At 51.0% G+C, this 22,807-nt stretch overlaps 1 protein-coding gene across 4 annotated transcripts in view; it reads right to left on the reverse strand.

The window, feature by feature from the left end:
- Positions 1-22,807, reverse strand: part of PKNOX2 (PBX/knotted 1 homeobox 2) — an 82,702-nt gene that overhangs the window by 6,831 nt on the left and 53,064 nt on the right. The window contains exons 5-7 of one of the 4 annotated variants that reach the window (XM_068977170.1): positions 14,890-15,007; positions 14,359-14,456; positions 13,408-13,527 (exon numbers count right to left, since the gene is read on the reverse strand). The exons of 1 other annotated variant lie outside the window; for it this stretch is intronic. In XM_068977170.1, the coding sequence (XP_068833271.1) occupies positions 13,408-13,527; positions 14,359-14,456; positions 14,890-15,007 (336 nt within the window). Of the gene's footprint in view, positions 1-13,407; positions 13,528-14,358; positions 14,457-14,889; positions 15,020-22,807 lie in introns of all 4 variants that reach the window. 2 more of the 4 variants (XM_068977169.1, XM_068977171.1) reach the window with 2 other exon arrangements.

The following is a 22,807-nucleotide window of genomic DNA, read 5'->3' on the forward strand; positions in this document are numbered from 1 at the left end:
GCTGAAGTGAAGCTGAAGGCATCTTTCGGTTTGAACTACGGGTTTCCCCTTAGGGTCCTGGGTCTGAAAGCACCTCAACCAGGCTGGTACATGGGCCCTTGGCCACTTCTTTCACTCAAAGCCCACCCAATAGGGAGCACCCACCTCCTCACCCAGGCAGACAAGCAGGAGGCCGGCCAGATCCCCGAGGGACACGGCGCATTGGAAGCAGCAGCCTGTAGGTGTGAGATGGAGCTGCCGCTGGAGCAGAGCTTGAAGCTGCTATCCTGGCCTGCTTTCCCACACTGGGGTCAGCCACACCCTCCTTCCCTTCTCAATCCTGACCAACTGTGTGCATGCAGCCTGCTGTGGCTACAAAACTTCCTAATGTGGCCACTGCTGCAGCAGGGCCAGAAACCAGCCAGAGGGAGGCAGCTGGGATGGTGAGGGGCCCTGAAACAGCCACATTGCATCACACAGAAGATGCCATTGATGGCAAGGCACACCCTGACATCAGAGACGCTAAAGTGGGAGAGACGAGCAGTTTAGAATGGAGAGGGGTACAGAAGGTACCCAGGGGCCCTGCCTTTCCTGCTAGAGCTGTCCTGGCTCAGACGTCCCACTTTTCCATTCCTTTCTCTTTTCCACTCACCTCCCCACTTACAATTGTGCACACGCAGAAAAGCACGGGGGCTTCCCAGGTGGCTCAGTGGTAAAGAACCCACCTGCCAATGCAGGAGACAAGAGATGCGGGTTCGATCCTTGGGTTGGGAACATCCCCTGGAGGAGGAAATGGCAACCCCACTCCAGTATTCTTGTCTGAAAAATTTCATGGACAGAGGGGCCTGGTGGGTTACAGTTCATGGGATTGCAAAGAGTCTGACATGACTGAGTGACTGAACACACAGAAAATCAGAGAACTAAAATGCATAGCTTGGTGTCACTAACACTCATGTGACCACCACCCAGGTCAACAAAACAGATTTCTACTGGTACCCCAGAAGCCCCTTTTCTGTCCCCTGCCAATCACTACTTCCAAAGATATCCTTCCCCAAGATAACCCGATGTTCCTTGTAACTTTTTTTTTGCTTTTCTTTATACTTTTACAATCTATGTTACATTCTTAATCAATATGGTTTAGTTTTGCTTGGTTTTTGGACCCTATATAAATGCAATCACATAGCATGGAGTATTTCACTCCATAGTATAGCTGGGAGATCCATCCATGGTTCTCACCATGGATGTTGGTGAGAAGCATTTCACGATACCACGGTTGCCATCAGGAAGCTCCTCTGACATCTAACCCAACTCTTTGCTGACACCTCCCTTTGGCCCCCATGACTCAAGTCTCATCTGAGCTAGAGTGAAGCTGAAGGCATCTTTCGGTTTGTTGTCCTGGTTGTTCTATGTAACAATCACCTTCATGCTCATTGCCATATAGTTTCTCATTGTAATAATCTACCACCTTCCTGCTCTTCATTTGTTCCTCCAGTCACTAAGTTGTGTCCAACTCTTTGCAGCCCCATGGACTATAGCCCACCAGGCTCCTCTGTCCATGGAATTCTCCAGGCAAGAATACTGGAGTGAGTTGCCATTTCCTTCTTCAGGGGATCTTCCTGATCCAGGGATCGAACCCTCATCTCCTGCATTGGCAGGTAGATTCTTAACCACTGAGCCACCTGGGAAGCCCTTCCTGCTCTTCACCCTCCCCCCTGGTTTCTATTTCAATCAGTCCTCCACAGAGTAGTAAAATTTTGGTCCTTAACCTGCCCCCAACCCCTTAAATCCATTTGGAACATCCCCTCCACTGCCATGAGGTCTGAGCCCTCACTCTATCCAGAATTCCACACACTAAAAGGATGATCTGTTTTTCACCCCAACCAGACAGGGAGCAAGTTTTGAGAAAAGGGTTCACACCGTTCTTTTCACCCCCACCTCATCGGCGCTGAGGAAAATGCCAGGTCTGTGCCAAGTGTTTAATACGTCTTCGTTGAATGATCGTAGGATCCTGGGGGTTAAGTGGTACTTGTCACCATTCCCTTTGTGTGTGTCTGTGGGTGTGAAAATGAGTAGGAAGGGGGTGGGGGACATCAGTGATTCAGGCTCCCTGGGCCACCTGCTTATTAACAGTGCTGTTCACACAACTGATGGTTTCAAACATATTTATGGGGGGATGAGAAGGAGAAGGGGGTCCTTAGGAGTCAACTGAACACACTGGCTACTTCTCTAGAAGGGTCTCAGAGGCAGCATGGTAGCAGTAGGCAAGGACAAAGAAGAAGGCCTCTAGGGACTTCCCTGGAGGCACAGTGCAGGGGGCCCGGGTTGGATTCTGGGTCAGGGAACTAGATCCCACAAGCCCCAAGAGTCTGTGTGCCATACTAAAGCTCCTGCATGCCGCAGCTAAGACCTGGTGCACCCCAGAGAAGAAGAACAGGGGCTCTAGAATCAGACTGCCCAGCTTTGAACCCTGGTCTCTCACCAGCTCAAGACCCTGGGCTCTAGTGTCAGCTTCTCCTTCTGCAAAGTGGGGAGAGCAAATACACCTTCCAAAGGTTGTTTAATAACAATCGATGTGTTAATATTTGAAAGGTACTTAGAAGGGTGCCTGAACACTCCATGTTGCTGCTGTTTAGTCTGTGAGTCACGTCTGACACTTTGTGACCCCTTGAACTGTAGCCCGCCAAGATCCTCTGTCCATCGGATTTCTCAGGCAAAGATACTGGAGCAGGTTGCCATTTTTCCCTCCAGGGGATCCTCCCGACTCAAGGATCGAACCCACGTCTCCTGTTTGACAGGTGGATTCTTTACCACTGAGCCACCTGGGAAGCCTAGCTCACTCCATGAGTGTTTGTTAAGTAAATCAGTAACATAAAATAAACCTGCTGCTCAGCGCAAGTAGCTCTCTCTCCGGGAAAGCCACAGCTTGTTTTTCTGAGGGCAAGACCCCAAGCAGCCCCTGTGTGCATGTACAAATGTGCTTTCTTTTCAAATAGGTTTATTTCCCTGACGCTGGGACTGCACCAGCCCTTGGGTATATATGATGGGGCATTTTCTGCTAACCTGCCTTCAGGCTCCTTGAGGGATGCTGTGGAGGTGTAAATCTCCCCTGGCCATTTTCAGGTGGAATCTTTATTTTATTTTTTAGTGTTTGGCAAGTGAGATCTTAGTTCCCCAACCAGGGATTTCTCTCTTGAACTCATCTGCCTCCCTATTGTCCAACCAGAGAGCAGAGACTGTCTTCCAGAGCCACACAGGGTCCGAAGCACCTGCCCTCGCCTCCTAACAGGGCTCACCACCACTTCCTGGAAGCGGACAGCTTTTTGGAGAACTCTGAGCACTTAAAGAGCAGAGAGCACCCTGTGAGAGTACTTGACATGTATTCTGATTGAATTCTCAAGACATCAATGAAGTAGGCATCATTATTCCCATTTTACGCACAAGAAAACTCAGCCGAGAGGGTTAAAAACTGGCTCCAGTTTACACAAGGGGTATGTGGCAGAGTCAGGACCCACACTTCCTGTATTTTTTTTTCGCTGCTGCCTCAGGTCATCATTGCCGTGTGCGGGCTTTCTCTAGTTGCAGTGAGCAAGGGCTACTGTCTAGTTGCCGTGCAAGGGCTTCTCATTGCGGTGGCATCTCTAGTCGCCGAGCATAGCACTAGGTGCGTGGGTTTCATTAACTGCAGCACACAGGCTCAGTAGTTGTGGCTCTTGGGCTCAGCTGCCCTGCAGCATGTGGAATCTTCCCAGACCAAGGCCTGAGCCCATATTTCCTGCATTGGCAGGCAGATCCTTAACCTCTGGACCAGCGGGGATGTCCAACCCCCTGCATCTTTTTCATCTTCTCCTGTATCTTTAGCCATGTCCACTTGACCTCTGTCAGCCACTGCGCTTTTTAACAACATATTATTGATCTTCACGATATATACGTATCACTGCCTTCACTATATGAAAAGGAAATTGACATCAGAGAAGTTAATTGACTCACTCAAGGTCATGTGGTAAGTAGAAAATGGAGCAGGGCTCAGCCTCAGGTCTGTCTGCCTCCACAGTCTTTCTTTCTACCGCACAGGCTGCCCCAAAGGTCCCACAGACCAACCGTCTCCAGCCCTCAGCCCTCATCGTGTGACGTGCTTCCTGTAGGAGTCATCTGAACAGATATGTCCCCATCCTGGCTGCCCGTCCCTGGACATGACTTGTCAAAGGACCTTTGGGAATATAATGCTCAGTCCTGGATACACTATGCTGGACATGTCTGACCAGGAAGATGGGCAAACCCCCTCCCCTCTATTGAGTTGCCAACCCCCTGCAAGTGTGTTTGTGTGAGAGCACTTGGTTACATCATGGGCTGACCATTCGTAGGATATGTATGATTTATTCCCTCAATTAAATGACTAGTCCTAGGAGTGCTGAATTCATCTCTCTCATCTGAAGCTCAGGTGTTAGTGGACAGATGTATTATTTGGAACTTAGATCACCTTTCTCCATAGAAACAAGTTTTTTAAAATAGGTAGTTTTCTGGGCTAGCCTTAAAGACTGATTTGGTTGAAGATCTGTGTTCTGGTGGAGAGAAGCCCCCAGGGTTCAGGACGAAAAAATGAGAGATCTTCCTGTGCTTTCAGGGAACAGAACTAGACCCAGGTAAATGCTGAGACTAGTGAGCGCAGACTTTCTCAGCGTTTCCCTTTCCGTGCTCCATTGACTCTTCCCAGTCCCTCCTGTGATGAATCCCTGGATCCTTATGCTATCCTCCCATCTGCTTCCTCAATCGGAGGCGTCCAGCCTTTAGGACTTTACAGTCAAATCCCCTGCGGTGATGTTCATCAAGATGAAGATAAAGCTTTCATCAGATTCTCAAAAGGGTCAGGAGAAGCTGAAGACAATTGCTAGGAGCCTTTCCTCTGGCACCCCATTCTGGCCTACCTCCTCAAAATGCTGTGCTTACAGATGCTCTGATCTTCATCTTCCACCACTAATAAACACTGGCACTCTTTCCCTGAAACTGATCCAGGTGGAGTGGGTGTAGAAAACCAAGCTTCTGGACTAATTCATACCTAAGCTATGAAGGAGTGATGGCCTCACCGTGGGCATTCTGATAGGATAATTTTAAATGGATGTCTGATGAGTGAGATTTCAGATAAGGCGATGAAATTACAGGAAAAAGTAAGAGATAATATATGCTGGAGCAAGAATGGTGCAGTCTCCCTAAGCTATTTTTTTGCTTTTTGATGCTTTTTTACTCCACAGTTTCCCTAGAAGTGTCAACTTTTCTCTCTGAGGTTTCCAAGGCAGAGCAGATTACAGGGACTTTCAGAGGTAGCCTGCAGGTATTTGTAGCAGCAGCTGTGTCTGTTTCAGGACAAAGGACCTCCACATCCATCATTTTATTCTATCCTTTCAACAGTACTATGAGCTGGATATTGTGGCTCCCATTTTACAGCAGAGGAAACTGAGGCTTGATGAGGTCCAGCAATTCACTGCAGTTCTGCTGGCTAGGTACAGGGGGCATGTGTGTGTGTGTGCAAGCTCAGTCGTCTCCGACTCTTTGTGACCTCGTGAACCAGAGCCGGCCAGGCTCCTCTGTCCATGGGGTTTCCCAGGCAAGAATACTGGAGTGGGTTGCCATTTCCTCCTTCAGGGGATCTTCCCTGACCCAGGGATTGAACCTGGGTCTCCTGCTTGACAGGCCGACCACTGAGCCACCTGGTAAAATTCTTTACCACTGAGGGGCCAGTGAGACTTAAATCCAGATCTTGTCTCCAAGTACCATGCCTTTTGCATAAACTGTCTCTATCTGCTGTGTAGGTGGGTGTCTGACAGGGGCAGATGCCCTCTTTCTTTAGACTTCATGCAACGCTAGGCACAGGGAAGCAGGCAAGGATGTTTGCTGAGTGATTGAAGGCAACACTGAGGTGCAGAGGCAATCGACTGACTCTCTCCTTCACAAGCCCTCCTTGGCCGGGAGCCTGCCTGCAGGGCACATGCTGTACCTGGGTGACTTCCAGCAGGGATGAGCCCAGCATGTGAGGCTCCAGCCCTGTGGGTGAGAACAGCTGGGAACCGGACAAAGAGTCTCAGAGACAAGAATCATGAGGTATACACCAATGTGTGCAGCAGTATCACTCAAAGCCAAGAAGGTGAAACCCAAATGTTCATAAAGTGATGAATGGGTGAACAAAATGTGGTTTCTCTGACACAATGGGATATTCATACACAGAAATGAAGCACTGCCATGTATTACAAGAGGGTAAACCCTGAAAACATCACGCTAAGTGAAAGAAGCCAGCCACAAAAGATTCCATATAATACAATTCCATTCATGTGAAATATCCGAAATCAGCAAACCCCTCAAGACAGAAAGTAGACCACTGGCTTCTAGCGGTGCGCAAGTGATGGCTACTGGGTACAGGGTTTCTTTCCAGGGTGATGAAATGTTCTAGAATTAGATAGTGGTGATGATTAGACAATTTTGTAAATATACCTAAGGCCTCTGAACTGTATAGCTAAAGAGTGGATTTTATGGTATGTGAATTACAGTTCAATATCCAAAGAATCAAGCAGAGGAGGCCCTTGGTGCTTTTGTGCACTCAGGTTTTGTGACTGCAGCCAAGTGTATCTGAGGGCCCTGGAGCAAGGTCGTCAGCTCCGTAGGGTGGGGGCAAGGTGGCAGCAAGCAGAGTGCAACCCTGGAGAGATGTACACCTGGCTGGTGGATGCAATGGAGGCCGAAGGAAGAGGAATGGATGAGATAGTCAGGCAGCCTCACTGTATCTGAAAATGAGGGCCAGACTATCAAACCCCACACCTGTCCCAGGATGGGGCTCAGCGCCTTGACTGAGAGTTGGGGTCCCCTTTTACTTTACCTAGACTTTGTGTGGGAGCCAAGAGATGCTGCTGTTTCTTGAGCCAGTGGAGAGGTGGTACATACTAGTGGGAAGAAATTCAAGCCACACAGACCTAGTTTCAAGTCCGGTTACCTTTTTGGAGCCTAGTTTTGTAATTGGTAAAATGAGGATGGTAGCACTACCCCCTCCTAGGCTGACTGGGCAGGTGAAATGAGACGATGCAGAAAGAAGCTTAGCCCGCACCCAGCAAGCTGCAGAAGCTACTGGAGTAGGGGGGCTCCGTTGGTGGTGGTGGGGCCACTAGGGCTTGGTTTCCTCTCCAAGATCCCCCCATAGTGAAAACATTCTGTAAAGTGGCTCCTGTGCCTGGGTGGCAGCAGCAGAGAGCAGTCACATTTTTTGATGGAAATGAGCAGAATCATGCAGGCAGGATGGTGGGGGGAAGCTGTGATCTGGACCAAAGGGGATGAGGGCAGAAGTGAGGACTGGGGAGGCTGGGAATAGCAGCACCCCCCTGCCTCCACAGAAGGGACCCTCTGCCAGGGTTTCCCACCCGATCTGGATTTGCAATGAAATGATCGCTTCCAGCAGGAATTTAGCTGCTTTCAGCCTGAATGCAACAGCAAGAAAATCTCACTAGAGCAAGGACCTAATGGATGAAACCATCCCAATCTCACAGTAGCCTAAGAGCAAAAAGGCTCGGGAGTTGAGCCTCTCTCTCAGGAGCATGCTGTCATCTGAACACATTTCCGGAGCTGCAAGTGCCATGGGACAGCGGAAAGGGCAAGAAGTCACGGGCACAGGGCGAAAGGAACGAAAGAGCACCAACTTCCGCCTGAAGGAAAGAAGACAGCAGAGAACCAGCACCTACAGAAGAAGTTCTGATAATTGATGGCTACTAAACAAGTCTGCATAGTATACCGCGCTCTCCCTTCCTGCTGTCAGCCATCAGAACTGCTGTCTACATCCTGAAAGCTTAGGACGAATAGCTTACTTTGTAGAATGGTCATTAGCCAATTTATCTGCTTATCAGGAAGACAGCATTTTTTGCAATGCCTAGTTTATGCTACTTCTCTGTGTTACTATAATTATGGAACTTAATTAACTATTCTGTAAACCATGAAATATGAGTGCAAAAAGCAAGAGCTGTTGCTAAGAAAACTAAGTGGAGTGCTTTGGAAAGACTCCAGAGTCAAATTTGCTTAAAAGTGAGATCAGGTGAGACAAGCGAAAGAGACTAGGATATACAGTAAAAATCTAAAAAGATCCTACAGCCAGATTACTTCCCCAAAGCTAAAGTTCTTATTCCATTTTAAATAAAAATGAAATTTATAGATGCTATATTATAGGAGAAATGTGTGCAAGTAAAAATGACAAACTTCAATGAGAAAATGACCTTGTTCCTATATCAAAACATTAGCAAACAAATATGCATCTTTTAAATCCAAATAAAATGTGTCTTTCTTTGCCTTGCCTGCACGCGTGCTCAGTCATGTCTGACTCTTGGCGACTCCATGGACTGTACCTCACCAGGCTCCTGCGTCCACGGGATTTCCCAGGCAAGAATACTAGGGCAGGTTGCCATTTCCTACTCCAGGGGGTCTTCCCAACCCAGGGAGTGAACCCACATCTCTTGCATCTTCTACACTGACTGGTGAATTCTTTACCACTGAGCCACTGGGAAGCCCACAGTGGAATATTACTACTACTACTACTAAGTCACTTCAGTCATGTCCGACTCTGTGCGACCCCATAGACGGCAGCCCACCAGGCTCCACCGTCCCTGGGATTCTCCAGGCAAGAACACTGGAGTGGGTTGCCATTTCCTTCTCCAATGCATGAAAGTGAAAGTGAAAGTGATGTCGCTCAGTCGTATCTGACTCTTAGCGACCCCATGGACTGCAGCCCACCAGGCTCCTCCATCCATGGGGTTTTCCAGGCAAGAGTACTGGAGTGGGGTACCACTGCCTTATCCGAGTGGAATACTACTTATCCATAAAAGTGAAAGAATGCCATTTGTAGCAGCATGGTTGAACCTAGAGATGATCATACTGAGTAAAGTAAGTCAGAGAGACAGATACCATGTGATATCCTTTATGCATGGAATCTAAACTATGGCACAAATGAACTTATCTACAAAACAGAAACAGACTCACAGAGAGGACAGATCTGTGGTTGCCAAGCAGAAGTGGGGGTGCAGGAGGGATGGGTTAGGCGTTTGGAATCAGCAAAGGCAAACTATTATACGTAGAATGGATAAACAACAAGGCCCCACTGTACGGCACAGGGAACTATATTCAATATCCTGTAAACCACAGTGGAAAAGAATAGGAAAAAACATGCATATGTATAACTGAATCACTTTGTTGTACAGCAGAAATCAACAACATTGTAAATCAACTATAATTCAATAAAATAAAATTAAAATGTATCTTTTTAATGGTTGTTCCTTTCTTCAACAAACTTTTCCAAATAACCAATCAACAAATTAGTTGCCTTGCACTGGAGAGGAGAACATCTACTGATATTGAGATCTGCCCTTATTCATACCTTTTCTAAAACTGAGCAGCTACTATGTGTCTAACACAACACTGCCACAGAGCAGTATTCGCCAACAACTGTATAGAGTTGTTCCTCAAAGCAACAATGAAAACAAGAGTATGACTCAGAGTGACCAAATGTCTGGGGAAAACTTCAAGCCACGCATCCTCTTGCAAATTCATGAAGCCCTCTAGTACACTAAGGGTAAAGAAATAAGCTAAACTTCATATAATCCAGATTTTCATAAACCTATTTCATCATGCTACCCTTTCTTGGGAGCAATACCTATAATATCCTGTAAGACACACACTTGGGGATCGATCAGTGCTTTGGGGCCCATAGAAGAGGTATCATATATGATCCCTATTGAGGAATTTACAACTGAGTCAGGCATAAAACATGTAGACTGGACACACACATGTACACACCGAACAGACAGTAACAGAGTTAGCCAACGCATTCTTAGGATCAAGTGAGAATCAGTAGCTATCACGGATGAAAACAGATCAGTCAGCTACCTCTAAATAACTTTCACAAATGTTGAGTCTTAGCCTAAAAACCCTGCCCATGGCCTACTCTTCTGGAAAGTTCAAAGAGAATTCACATTACTTAAGTGCGATTGTGTGGCAGGCATGGCTCTTTATATATGTTATTTCATTTAATCTTCACAACTGTGGGAAATGAGTTACTATCTCCTTTTTCAAAGAAATCGAATGAGTGCACAGCTAGTGGAAGGGCCTCAATTCACACCTCTGTCTGGCTGGCTTCAGAGCCTGTCTTCTTTTCATTGTGCCCTGTGACCAAGAGCTTTCACAGTGCCTTTCCTGAGCTGGTGTTTAGCGGGGGCTGTGTGTCTGCCTGTATCTGCAGAGCCTTGGGCCTGAAGAGGACAAGCTTGTCATGCTGAGTTACTAGAGCCCAGACTTCTCCCAACCCTCTTCCTCTCCCTCATCCAGAAGTTCTGAGTTCTGACTTTAAAGGCCAAAGGGTCACTCCCTTGTCCTCTCTCCATGGCCTCTGGGGGGAAGACTTGCTAATGTCGAGTGTTTTATCAACAGTATCCTCTCTGAGTGCACTCTGAGCTGCAGAGGGCCTGCGGTGGGCGACAACCTCACTCCCGCAGCTCAGCAGGCCCCCCGATCGTTCCAGGTCCTTCTGCAGCTCTAACCTGGGTCCTTCCTCCCCCTCTGCCTTGCTCAGCTGCTCTGCTCTCTCTCGTCTGTCCGGCTGGAGGTGGCAGTGGAGTGGAAGGCAAGGATCCTGAGCTATGGAAGGGGCTGGGCAGCAAGGGGTGAGAGGCAGGGATGAGAGGCGGGACATTGACCTGAAGTCCAAGGTCAGAGGGCAGGCACAGCCAGGAGGGATGGATACTGTGACCTTCTGCCTCAGGCTGAAGGCTTAACTCGGGGGGTGGGGGAGCTGCCGTCTGGGGGTGGGAGGCAGCTGAGGTGACGGGAGGCAGCAGGGGTGCTGGCCTGGATGCTGGGCTCCTGGGCAGTGGGGTGGGACTGGTCTTGCAGCCTCCTCTCCCTACTACACTTGCGTTTTCTCCCCTGAAAAGCGAGGTTGTAGATATGTTCACAGTCTTCAAAAATACACTGCGGGGTGGGGACAGGGGAGAGAAGTCAGCTAACACTTTTTAAGACCCAGGACGCCAGGGCCTCCTCACTCATTTCATTCCTTCGGCATGATCTCCACAAGAGATGAGTGTGGCCAGATCGCAGAGGATTGAGGGAAATCCTAGATACGAAGTCATGCTTGGTTGTCTCAAAAGCCCACGCGTTCCCACCATTCCCACTGTCCTGCAGTTACACATTCTCACAGCGGGACACAGGGAGCCCCTGCTATGGCCGGGGAGGTTGCCTGGGTGCCGCAAACCTGGGTGTGACAGGTCAGCACAAACACAAAACCTCCCCTACTGAAGCCCTCTTCCCGGGGTGGGGCGGAGGGCTGGAGCTCAGCACAGACACCAGGGTCTTAGGGCCGCCAGAGCCCTCTGCTCTCTTCCCACGTGGAAGAGAGAGCAGGCAGGTGACCTGGGCACCCCCACCACGAGCTCCAGATCCTGAGTTAGAGGAAGAGGCTGGGCCTGGCCCTGGCTCCCTGGCTTCTTCACTAGGCTCTGGGCATCTCTCCAACCTCCTCTCCTCACCTTAACCTTCAGCCTTCCAGCTCCTTTCCAAATTTGGTTATTGTCTGTGCCCAAGGTGCTGCTTTCAAAATGGGCTACCTCAGCAAAGTGCTGGGGCGGCCCCATGTCCCCAGAGTCCGGGGGAGGGTGTGGATCTGATGGTGGACGCAGAGCTCCAGCCGCATCCAGCATCCCAGAGCGATGCTGGCCATCTGCTGGATGGGCAGGCCCCCTGCTTCCGGGGCGGAGATCCTCAGTTCAGTTCAGTTCAGTTCTGTTCAGTCGCTCAGTCATGTCCGACCCTTTGTGACCCCATGAACTGCAGCACACCAGGCCTCCCTGTCCATCACCAACTCCCGGAGTTTACCCAGACTCATGTCCATTGAGTCAGTGAGGCCATCCAACCATCTCATCCTCTGTCATCCCCTTCTCCTGCCCTCAATCTTTCCCAGCACCAGGGTCTTTTCCAGTGAGTCAACTCTTCTCATCAGGTGGCCAAAGATCCCCAAATCCTGGGCCTGGGCCCCATGGCTTTTGGAGGCTCTCCCATTTCAAATAAAGGGCTGATGATTAAGTAATTAGTTCCCAAGATCCACTGACTTTCTCTCCTCTCTGAACAAAGAGCCTCCCTAACTCCTGGTTCTTCTCCACACTTTGCCAGCCAATATGCCTACAGCCCTAAGCCTGGTATTTATCTCCTGTCTGTCTGTCTATTACTGCCATGCCAGGCCAAGAGCTGGCAGACCACTGGGAGCCTGCCTGTGCTTGAAGATTCTGCCTCCCTATCCCAGACAGACAGACAGACAGACAGACAGACAGACAGACACACACACACACACACACACACACACACACACACACACACACACTCAGCCCAGGCAGAGTCACTGGCTTTATTGCTCCAACCCTTGAATGAGGCAAGAAGGTCACAGTTTTGAAGTCACTCCTGATACTCAACCCAAGGCCTGTCTGTTGCAACTTACCGTGCACGCAAACACAACCACCATCCTGCTCGGTGCACATGGCAGGTTTTTTATAAACCCACGCCCCCCCACAGTGGAAGCTCAGAGTCTTAACCACTGGGCCACCAGGGAAGCCCCTATAAACGTTACTCTCTCTTTTTTTTTTTTTTTTTTAGTGAAAAAAATTTTTTGGCTGTACCACGGCCTGTGGGATTAGTTCCCCGATCAAAGATTGAACCCAAGCCACTTGCCTTGGAAGCGTGGTGCCTTAACCCCTGGGCCATCAGAGAAGTCCCCCATAAATGCTACTATTAAACCTCAGGCTGCATCATCATCTCATGGAAGAGAGCCAAGAAAACGACTGCTCTGCATCTCTGAGCTGAGCTGGCTACCTGATGCTAGGGTTTCAGCCTGGGCTGCCCAGCTCAGGGAGGGGGTGGGCTTAACCGTGGCTCACCAGTCCATGCTTCCTCTGGCTGCTCCGACCAGAAGGAAAGGGATGCACACCCTCTGCTCCCCGCCCAGCACCAAGGACTCAGGAAACAGAAGAGTTCTCGTGGAGAATCAGCATTTTCTTCCACGGGAGCGGACAGGGGTGAGCGTGGCTCCTGCAGGAGCAGTAACCACGGCCCCACCCCCACAGAATCCCACTGTTCATGAAACCACACTGCCCTCTTGCCCACAACTTTACGCTCTTCAGAACGTGTCCATCCCCATTCCCTCATGGACATCATATTCTTTTGAGGCAGTAGCCACAAGCACTGGAGGAATCTCCAGCTTTAGGTCCCATTTAAGCCTCCCTCTACCCTGGCCTCTGGAAGATGGTATCCCTACAAGAGAGCCTCTCTCTGAGGTCATGCCCTCTGCAGATGTGGGAATCATGGGCTGGTGTCCCAGGGCTTATTCATACCCCACACTGAAACTCCACACCCCATCACACACACACTCACCATGAGATGCTGGAAGAGCCAAGAACGCATTATATTGGTGGCATGCTTGGGCAAGACTCCTCGTTTGTTCTTGGACTTCTTATCCTCATTGTCCAGGAGGGAGGTGAGGTCAAGGTTAACCTTCAGGGCACGTGGAGAAAAAATCAGCATCAGCAGCCTGGCGGGCCAGCAGCTAGGGACCTGTTGCCATAGAGACGGCAGGCTCTCGCTGCCAATAACCCTATCCCAACTCATTCTGAGGGTCCAGGGGAGGTCACCTTTCCTGTCATCTGGCACCAAACCCCTCAGAGAATGGGAGAAGGGAAGAAGGAGAGAGAAAGAGGAGAAGGAGGAGGAGGGGAGGAGGGGTAGGGGATGAGAGAGCAGACAGAGGAAACAGGCTCATGCAGAAGGTATGGGAGAGAGAGGTTTGCCATTAACCGTCCAATGGTCGTTAGCATTTCTGGGGTACATGAGCTTTTTTGGAGGGCTTTCCTATCCGTTACCATGGTCAGCCCTCACATCAGCTCTGTAGGCTGGTGGGGCCATGGTCAGCTGATGTGAGCCCCTCTTCTACAGAGAGGAACTCGGAAGTTCAGAGGGATCAGCTGACCTATCCAAGATGGTGGAGCCAATGTCAGCTCTCCAGCTGGGATGGATCTTCCCATCCCAGCCCGGCCTCTGTGTGTGCCCTCTACGCCACTGAGCTACAGACTGGCTCAGAGTGCAGAGCAGGAGGAGGAAGTGTAGGGTCCCTCCACGTGACCCCGAGAGGCACTGAGATCTCAGGAGCTGGTAGAACCTTTCCAACGCCCACTTCTTGCCCGTCAGGTGGGGGTGATGATATCTCTCTGGGGAATGATGAGAGGTGAGGAAGCTAGCAGCCGAAAGCGCCTAGCAGGAGACTGGGCACGGAGCCCTCCCCCACGCCATGCACGTGTGCATACACCTGCACTGCACACACACACTCACCTGTGTGTTCTGGATCTGGATGGCTCCCTGGGGGATTGCCTGGGTGACCACCTGACCCTGGGAGGTTACCATGGTAACCGGCTGGTATAAGGCTCCACCTGAGGAGACAACCAGTTTTGGGGTCCCCTGCCATAGGGATGGGTAGGAGTGAGGGCAAGCAGGGCTCCCAATCCACTTGGCACTCACGTATAAACACTCTCTACTCTGGAGGCCTTCAGCCCCTGTGGGGAAGGGGTGGGAGGGGATGGGGTGCAGAGAACAGAGTCTCTGTGTGTTTGCGGGTGGAAGGGTCTTTGGTGGGACTCATGAGACTCCAACCCAAATTCGTTCCAAACCACCAGCATCGCCAGGTCTTGCTAATGATCTGCAAGCTTACAGAAACTCAGCTGGGAGCCCCTCCCTTGCCAGGGGGCACCCCCTCCCACATCCTAGAACACTTTGTTCAGTGTCTTGCCCCCCACCAACCCTGGAATTCCCTCAGGGCCACCCACTCTCCTCCCAGGGGTGTTCCCCAGAATCCCCTGCACAGACCTGACACCACTTGTGAGTTGACGGTTGTCATGGCGATGTTGCCCTGCTGGAGCGCTGAGGCTGGGACCACAATCCCCTGGGGGTTATTGGAGACTCCAGACATGGAATTGGGGGAATTCTGCAGGAGGTCCTGGCAGCAAGGGAGGTGTGGTTTGTGACAGTGTCACTAAGGGCTTAGCTGCCACAGCCCCAAATTCCTCCTCTTCCCTCCTGCCTCCTGTCTTCCTGCCTCCCGCCTCCTGCTCCTGCTCCTCCCAGACCCAAATCCAAAAGGCGGTTCTTCCTATAAAGTGTGAATAGGGAGGCTCAACCTTACAAGCAACCAACCAACAAGAGCCATCGGCTGACCTATTCCATTCCCCCGTGAACTTGAGACAGAAATTATCCCCCACAGTGGCGCCCACCTTGGCTGCACCGTGGAAGCTCCAGTACTGGTGCCTGGGTTCCATTCCCAGACATTCTAACTTAATTGGTCAGGGGTGTGGCCAGGGCTCTGCAGGGAAAGTGCGTGTTGAAAGCTCTGGGTGACTTGGAAGTGAAGCCAGGGCTGGGAACCGGACTTTACCTGCTTAGCACATACTCATCCTTCACCCGCAGCTATCCCCAGGAGCCGCCTGCCACCAAGGGCCTCGCAGCTCAGCATCCGTATCACAGTGTTTATGACACAAAGCTCCACACAAAGCAGCCTCCAACGTACTATCTGTACTTAGTTCAGATCTGCCGTATCGTGGCTACTAAAATATTTGCTAAATAATAATAAAAATAGCCCGCTGTCCTCTTCATCACCTGTCTTCCAGGGCATCCCATAGGAGCATCCGCTCAGCTGGGGGCACATTTCATCAGCTCCCCCTGCTCCTTAGGCCCCAGCACGGAGCCCCTGAGGAGGCTCTCTCTCCACGCTGTCACCTGCTGGCCCCTTTCCTGCAGACAGTTCAAAGCAGCTAAGGGGCCTTTCTTTTTTTTTTTTTCTGGCACCCTCATCATTGCCACCTAAGAGATGGGCAGAGAGTGCTTGGACTCTGATGTAAGTGGACAGGAAGCAGGCTCAGCTGAGGGCCTCCAGGAAGGGGCAGTGAGGCCTCCCTTCTTGGTCACCGGGCGCTCTTCTCCGCTAGGGTGGGTTTGTGAGGAAGGAACTGACTGTGAGGGTTGGGGTCTCTAGGTTTCGTTTGGAGAAAGCAAGGCAGGCATGAATGGCGGAAAGTAAGTGAGCCTTAAAAGACCCACTGGGGTCACTGAGCACCCCCCAATCACAGTTGTTCCTGTGAAGACAAGACTTATACCAGGCAACTTGCTGGCTAGGATGGTCATTTCCATGCCGAAGGCCTGGAATCACAGGCCTGACGCTTTTAGGATTTAGACAGGAAAATGGTTAAGAAAAGGGACAGCAAGGTGATCAAACCAGTCCATCCTAAAGGAAATCAACCCTGAATATTCATTGGAAGGACTGATGCTGAAGCTGAAGCTCCAATATTTTGGCCATCTGATGCAAAAAGCCGACTCATTAGAAAAGACCCTGATGCTGGGAAAGATTAAAGGCAGAAGGAGAAGGGAGTGACAGAAGACGAGATGGTTGGATGGCATCATCAACTTAGTGGATAGGAGTGTGTGCAAACTCTGGGAGACAGTGAAGGACAGGGAAGCCTGGTGTGCTGCACGCAGTCCATGGAGTCGCAAAGAGTCAGACATGACTGAACATGACCATGGTTCAGAAAATCGGGGGGAAAAGAAAGCCCCCAGCTCCCTAGCTTTGGTTTAAGGACTGGACGAGCTTAGACCATCAGATGCAGGAAGATAGAGAGCATGGAGCAAGAAGTGTGTGCCTGGAGCAAAACCTGGAGCCACTGCCTGCAAATCTGGAGCCACAGACCAAGAAGACACATCAGGGGCCGGGGGACAGCCGTGGCGCGTCACTTCCCAGACCCTAGCTCCCAGGAGCTGGCTGAGCCTTGCAGGTGGAGGCAGTCGGTACAGTTTCACTCGATTCAGCTGCTTACCCACCCTTGGCATCTTCTCCAGAACTGCCTTTTTTACCCTCCTAGACTGTCCGGCCCAGGGCTGAGGAGATCAGGCTATAAATAAGCAGCCGTGGGGCTGGAGTCTGGTTGCCCCTCCTCCACGCCTGCGCCTCCCATCTGGGGTGGGGTGGGGGAGGAGGCCTTGCTTCCCCACTGGGCTCACCTCTGCGGCTGTGACCTTGGGGAAGGGAGGAGGGGCCAGCTCCTGCCTCGCTTTTTCCTTTCTGGGATCTGTGAGGGCCTCCCCGCCAGTGAGGTTTATTCTTTGAGCAGGACTCTCAGCCTTTCCATTTGGACAGCTCAAGTGTAACACCATCTGACCTGCAGAAATCTAGAAACTGGAAGGGCCCTTACAGCCTGAGTATTCCAGCTCCCTGGGGTACAAACGAGGAACTGAGGCTAAGAAACCCAAACCACTTGCTCAAGGTCCCCCAGGTAGGTAGCAACAACAAGGTTAGGCCACAGCCCTCCTTCACCCACAAACACTGCACGCCCACCCCAGGGCCAAGAACTGGGCAGAAAGGCGCTCCTGGAATCACAGGGGTTCAATGAATATGAGCAGGTGAGCAGATAAAAACAACCCAAACCCGGACATACAGAGGCGGCATGGGGACCCAAGGAAAGGATGGAGGATTAGGAATTAGCACATCATGGCTCTTTGGCCCCATGGCAACCCACCCCAGTATTCTTGCCTGAAGAATCCCATGGACAGAGGAGACTGGCAGGCTACAGTCCATGGGGCTGCAAAGAGTCAGACATGACTGAAGCAACTCAGCATGCACTCACAGCCCTTCAGGGGGCTCCTTACTTATAAGACGTGTCTGGCCCTGTGTTCACACCCAGGAATCCTCGAAGCCTGCCCCTTCAGCTTGCGTCTGCTCCGAACTTGAGCTCCCCTCGATCCAGCCTCCCAGCCAACCTTTCTTCCAGGGTGTAAACCAGTACTGAGATTATGAAAAGCTGGGACAAACTTGAAAATTTAAAAAAAAAACACAACTACTTATTTATTTTATTTGACTGTGCCAGGCGTTAGTTGTGGCCTGCAGGGTCTTCAGCTGAGGCATGTGGGATCGAATTCCCTGATCAGGGATTGAACCCACACCCCTTCCGCTGGGAACATGGAGTCTTGGTCACTGTATCACCAAGGAAGTCTCTGGAAGGTACATTTAATAGTCAGGGACAGCCACTCCATTGACACTCACCATAATACTCCTGGCAAATGACTTTTCAATGACCTCTGGTTTGGAACCATCCATACCATGGTGCTCATCACTGAATAAGGATATTTGGGAATTCCCAACATAAAAAGTTGTTCCAGACCTTCTTCCACCCCCAAAATAAATCCAGCAAGGTTAGGAAAATACAAGCAAAGCCAGTAAAATAAATACAAGATGTATGACTTGGGATTCAACCAGCACATCTTTACCAGCCAGAGGCAAGAGAGTGAGTTATCACTTGGATCTTCCCTGGCTTATTCACACTCTGACTGGTTCTCAGCCTTCTGGCTTGGTTAGCTTCGGCACCAGCTTACCTGGTTTGGGTAACTAAAGGCAATTTATTCTTTGCATCAGACCCTTCACTTTCCTACCCTCTCCTCCTACTTTGGGTCTTTGCTAGGAGGTGCTGGGAGGCGGCTGAGTTATATCAGTAAAGGAATGAAACAGAGAACCTCATGTGGAGACTGTGGCCAGGGGCCTCTGGTGACCACAGCTTAGCTGGGACAGAGAAGAGGCAAAATATTGGCATCTCTGGGGTCTAGGGAAGTGATATTCATCTCTGTTCAGTTGCTCAGTTGTGTCCGACTCTTTGCGACCCCATGGAGTGTAGCCTGGCAGGCTCCTCTGTCTCCCGGAGTCTGCTCAGAGTCATGTCCATTAAGCAGGTGATGCTATCTAATCATCTCATCCTCTGCTGTCCCCTTCTCCTTTTGCTGTCAGCCGCTTACTTTTGTGAATATGAGCTGTTTCACAAACCTGCCTGAGCACTGGGGTGTTTTTAAAGACACAGATTCTTAGGGCCATTAAAGGAGACCATCAGCCATCTTGTGTTTCCTTTCTTTTCTTTTTTTAGTTGTTGGCATGTGGGATCTAGTTCCCTGACCAGGGATTGAACCGAGGCTCCTTGCCTTGGGAGCACAGAGTCTTAGCCGCTGGACCACAAGGGAGGTCCTAGCAGTCTGTATTTTTAAAAAAACCCCTCTCAGATGGTCCCAAAGATCAGCTGGGATTGAACACTACATTTTTATTATACACACTGAGTATCAGAGAACATTCTCTCACTGCACTATTTCATTTTAACCTCACCATTACCCCTGGGGTCAGCAGAGGAGAGAATTCCCAAATATCGTCGATTCTGTTTGCCTGAGGAGGAATCAAGGTCCTGAGAAGGGAAGTGACATTCTTGAGTCACATAGCTCTTGAACCCAGGTCTTCCAGTCCCAAGTGTGGCACGGATGCTGCGGTGGGAAGATGAGCTTTGCAGTCAGTCAGCCAGGCTCCAAGGTAAGCATGGTGTCTGGCACATTTAGGCACCTAGTAAATCATTTCCCACTTCCTCTGGCTAAGGTCACTCCACTAGGGAATGGCACAGCCAGGGTTTAAAACCTGTCCTAGAAGTCGCAGAGCCTTGCGGGTTCCTTACTTAGCAACACCAGAGGTTCACCCAGAGTTGCACACCTAGCCGTGGTGATCAGTGCCACGTGCCCCTGTGCCAGCCTCCCTGCCTAAACGGTGTTCCTGGGCCAAGGCCAAGCCACAGAACTCGAAGCTGCAGTCTCTGTCCCAGACGAGCCCCGTGACTTGACTTTGCAGCTATTTCTGGTCCTGCCTTAGTCTCCAGCCTGCTAGAGCCTTGTCTCTATGGAGACAAAGGGACTAGGTCTCTGGGGACCACCTCCTGGTCTTTTCTGAAGGAGGAGCTCGTTTGGCAGCAGCAGGAGCCCCCTGGGGAGAAGACGCTGGCTAAGCACACAGTGTTATTATCTTCCTGACAGCTTCCTCCTGGGGCACATCACACTCCAAACCAGGTGGATGCCACTCCATCTAGACCCAAACAGAGCTGTTTCCTGCCAGGTTCCTTGGCCCCGTGAAGAGGTGAGAAGCACATGTGGTAGTTTCAGTGACATCCCAATATCCTGTGTCTCACATCCCTTGAGTTGCCCAGGAACCAGGGGCTGAAAGCTGGTTATCCAGCCCAGGAGTTCTTTGCTGTGTTCAGGAGCATGGCAGGGGTGTCCCCAAGCCTCTGGAAACTGCCAGAAGCCTAGGAATCATGGACATTCTTCCTGGCTTCTCTGCTGGAGCTGTTCCACTGGGTCTCTTACTTTCTAGTAGGAAATGGGCCAAAAAGCTGAAAGCTTAGAGTTTCCCAGGGAGGACATCCTTTAGGGCGGGGACCAGATGACCAAGAGGTCAGATGGAAACCAATGAGCTGGCCTCCCCAGGCCTCATCCCTCTCCTGCTCCTTGTGTGCTGTTTCTCAGAGACACAGGCTGAAAGCCCCTTGGGGAGGTGCGGAGGGGGGTGGAGAGAGGCAGGAGAGTGGCTTTAGGACAGCTGAGAACTTGTGCTCCTCGACACCGCCCATGGGCCGGCTGCCAGGCCCTTGGTCCCTGGGGCCATCGGTCATTCTTTCTGACCCACAGTGGTCACTGGGTGAGTTCTACTCCACATTTCATTTCTGGAACAAAAAAAGATGACTTGTTCAAAAGGAAGCCCTTTTGAACTATGAAAAAGTGAAAGGCTCCGTGATTACTTTTAAAAGCTGAGGGTGGGGTTGGGGGTTGGAAATGAGCTGGCATTGACTGTGAACTCTGACACTGTGGTCTGATGTCAGCCCAGGGGGAGGTGTGTCAGCTCCTCCGACTGTCTTCCTTCACTGTTATTAAGGGGAGGGCTTGTGTTGCTTGGGAAGACTTAATTTCCACTCAAGGAAGAAATTCCTGGAACAAACTGTGACAGCAGGAAGAAATGAAGAGTGAAGGAAAGGACTGATTAGAGTTTTCCTTTAAGTTGTTTTGCAATAGCTGGAATTTTTTTATCTTATTAGGAGGCCTGCGAAACAGGGGAGTGAATTGGATGAACTTGCAAAGGCCCTTCCAGTTGGGGGTTTTAGAAAAAAACATCACCACTCCCTGAGATGTACTGTGAGTGGGTGGAGGGTATGGGGGGACGGGGTGGGTGGGGGTGGGTGAGGTGGGGGGTGTGGGGGGTGGGGGTGTGGGGGGGTGTGGGGTGGGGGGGTGGGGGGTGGGGACAGCCGGAGTGGGCGGCCCCAGCTGTCTGCCATCCACCCCCAGGCCACTAGGGGTCTCTGCTGATCCACAAGCCCAAAGCCTCCCCAGCCTCCTAGGAGGACCGGTTCGTGCCTAACTTGCCTCGGCTGAGGGTGGGGAGCCAATTCTTAGAGCCTGGGTTCTGCTGGGAAGCTTGTCTTGACCCACTCGGGCATGCCCTTGGCCCATCCTCTCAACTCCTTTTTAACGCTTCCTGTTGGCTTGGCACACTGGGCACACAGCACAAGGGATCTTTCTTATACATGTGTCTTTTCCCCCTGTTTGGTTGCAGGGTTTTTCTTTTCTTTTTTCTTTTAGGGAAATGGGGGTCTTTAAATTCCCCAAACTACCCAGCACAGCACTGGGTGCCTGATAGATGCTTGGTAGGTCGGTGGCCTGCCTGAGCTGAGGTCTGGACCTGGTGAGGAGGTTACCGTTGTCCCCAAGCACCCCATTCCTGGCAGCGTCCCTCCATTTCTGGCAAAGCCAGCGTCCTGCCCTGTCTCAGGCTGAGAAGAGTTGGGTTCCAAAATCCGGGAAGCCAGTCACATGTAAACAAGCCACCTAACCCCGTTCCTCTTCCTCTCCTGGTGAGAGCTGACATCTCAAGGGAAAGGCACTTGGCCTGCAGGGACATGCAGCAGCTGCCGCTCTTAAGGAACACTCCCTCGGAAGGAGGGAGCTGCTCTGGTTTCTGAGCCTGGCAGGGCCGCCTTCAGCGGGTCCTGGCCCTGAGCTGGAGGGTCGGTGGGGTCGTGGGGGGTGTGCTAGGGACCCAGAAGGGACAGCCTTAACACCCATGGAGGAGGAAGGCAGTGGAATTCAGTGTCCTGTCACTTGGGTCGCGGGTGTCCCCTTTCCATCTCAGTAGTGACCCTGCAGAATGGACCACCACTCCCACGCTCAGCCACAACGCAGAACTTCCAGGGGCTGGCCTGAGGTGCTGGCCCTCCACCCCCGTGGCTTCCTGCTAATCCCGAAAATGCAGACTCCCTGTGGGTCAATCGGCAAGTCCCCTTCCCCCAGGCGGGGGTGCACTGATAATGCCTTTCCTGTATTTTTAGAGAGCAGCCCACCTGCAGAGTGACATCTGGTGGGCCAAGCCTGGCATCTCAGAACTCTGCTCTCTGCGGCCTCTCCCCTCCCTACTTTCAATTAGCAAATCCAAATTCTTTTTTTTCCGCAATTGCTTCCTCACTCGCTCTCTCATCCCTGATCGACAGCTAGACAGGGTCATGGCTCCCCACTCGGGGTCCAGGAACCCTGGTTCTCCTTCCTACACATCACTGAAAAAGTAAAAGGACCTAGGAAATGAAAATGGACTCTGGAGGAATCCATCCCTGACTCTGTCGCTTATTAGGCATGGGGCCTTGAGCTTTAACTGCCCTGAGTTTCCCTTTCCTTGGGTATAAAGTGGAGAAAAGAATGTGCACTTTGCAGGCTGTGATGAGTAAGTAAGAGAATCTGTGTCAAACACCCAGTACACACAGTGTCTGAGACCGGGGAGCTCAATAATCGTGGACGTTTTCTTCCTTTTCTCTGCCAGTTCTCCCTTGAGCGGCTCAAGAGGTAGCAACTTAGTTCAGTTATCTCCAATGCATCTTCAAGCCTTAACCCATTGCCCACA

The sequence above is a fragment of the Capricornis sumatraensis genome, chromosome 8 (genome assembly GCF_032405125.1).
Source record: "Capricornis sumatraensis isolate serow.1 chromosome 8, serow.2, whole genome shotgun sequence".
NCBI lineage: Eukaryota > Metazoa > Chordata > Mammalia > Artiodactyla > Bovidae > Capricornis > Capricornis sumatraensis.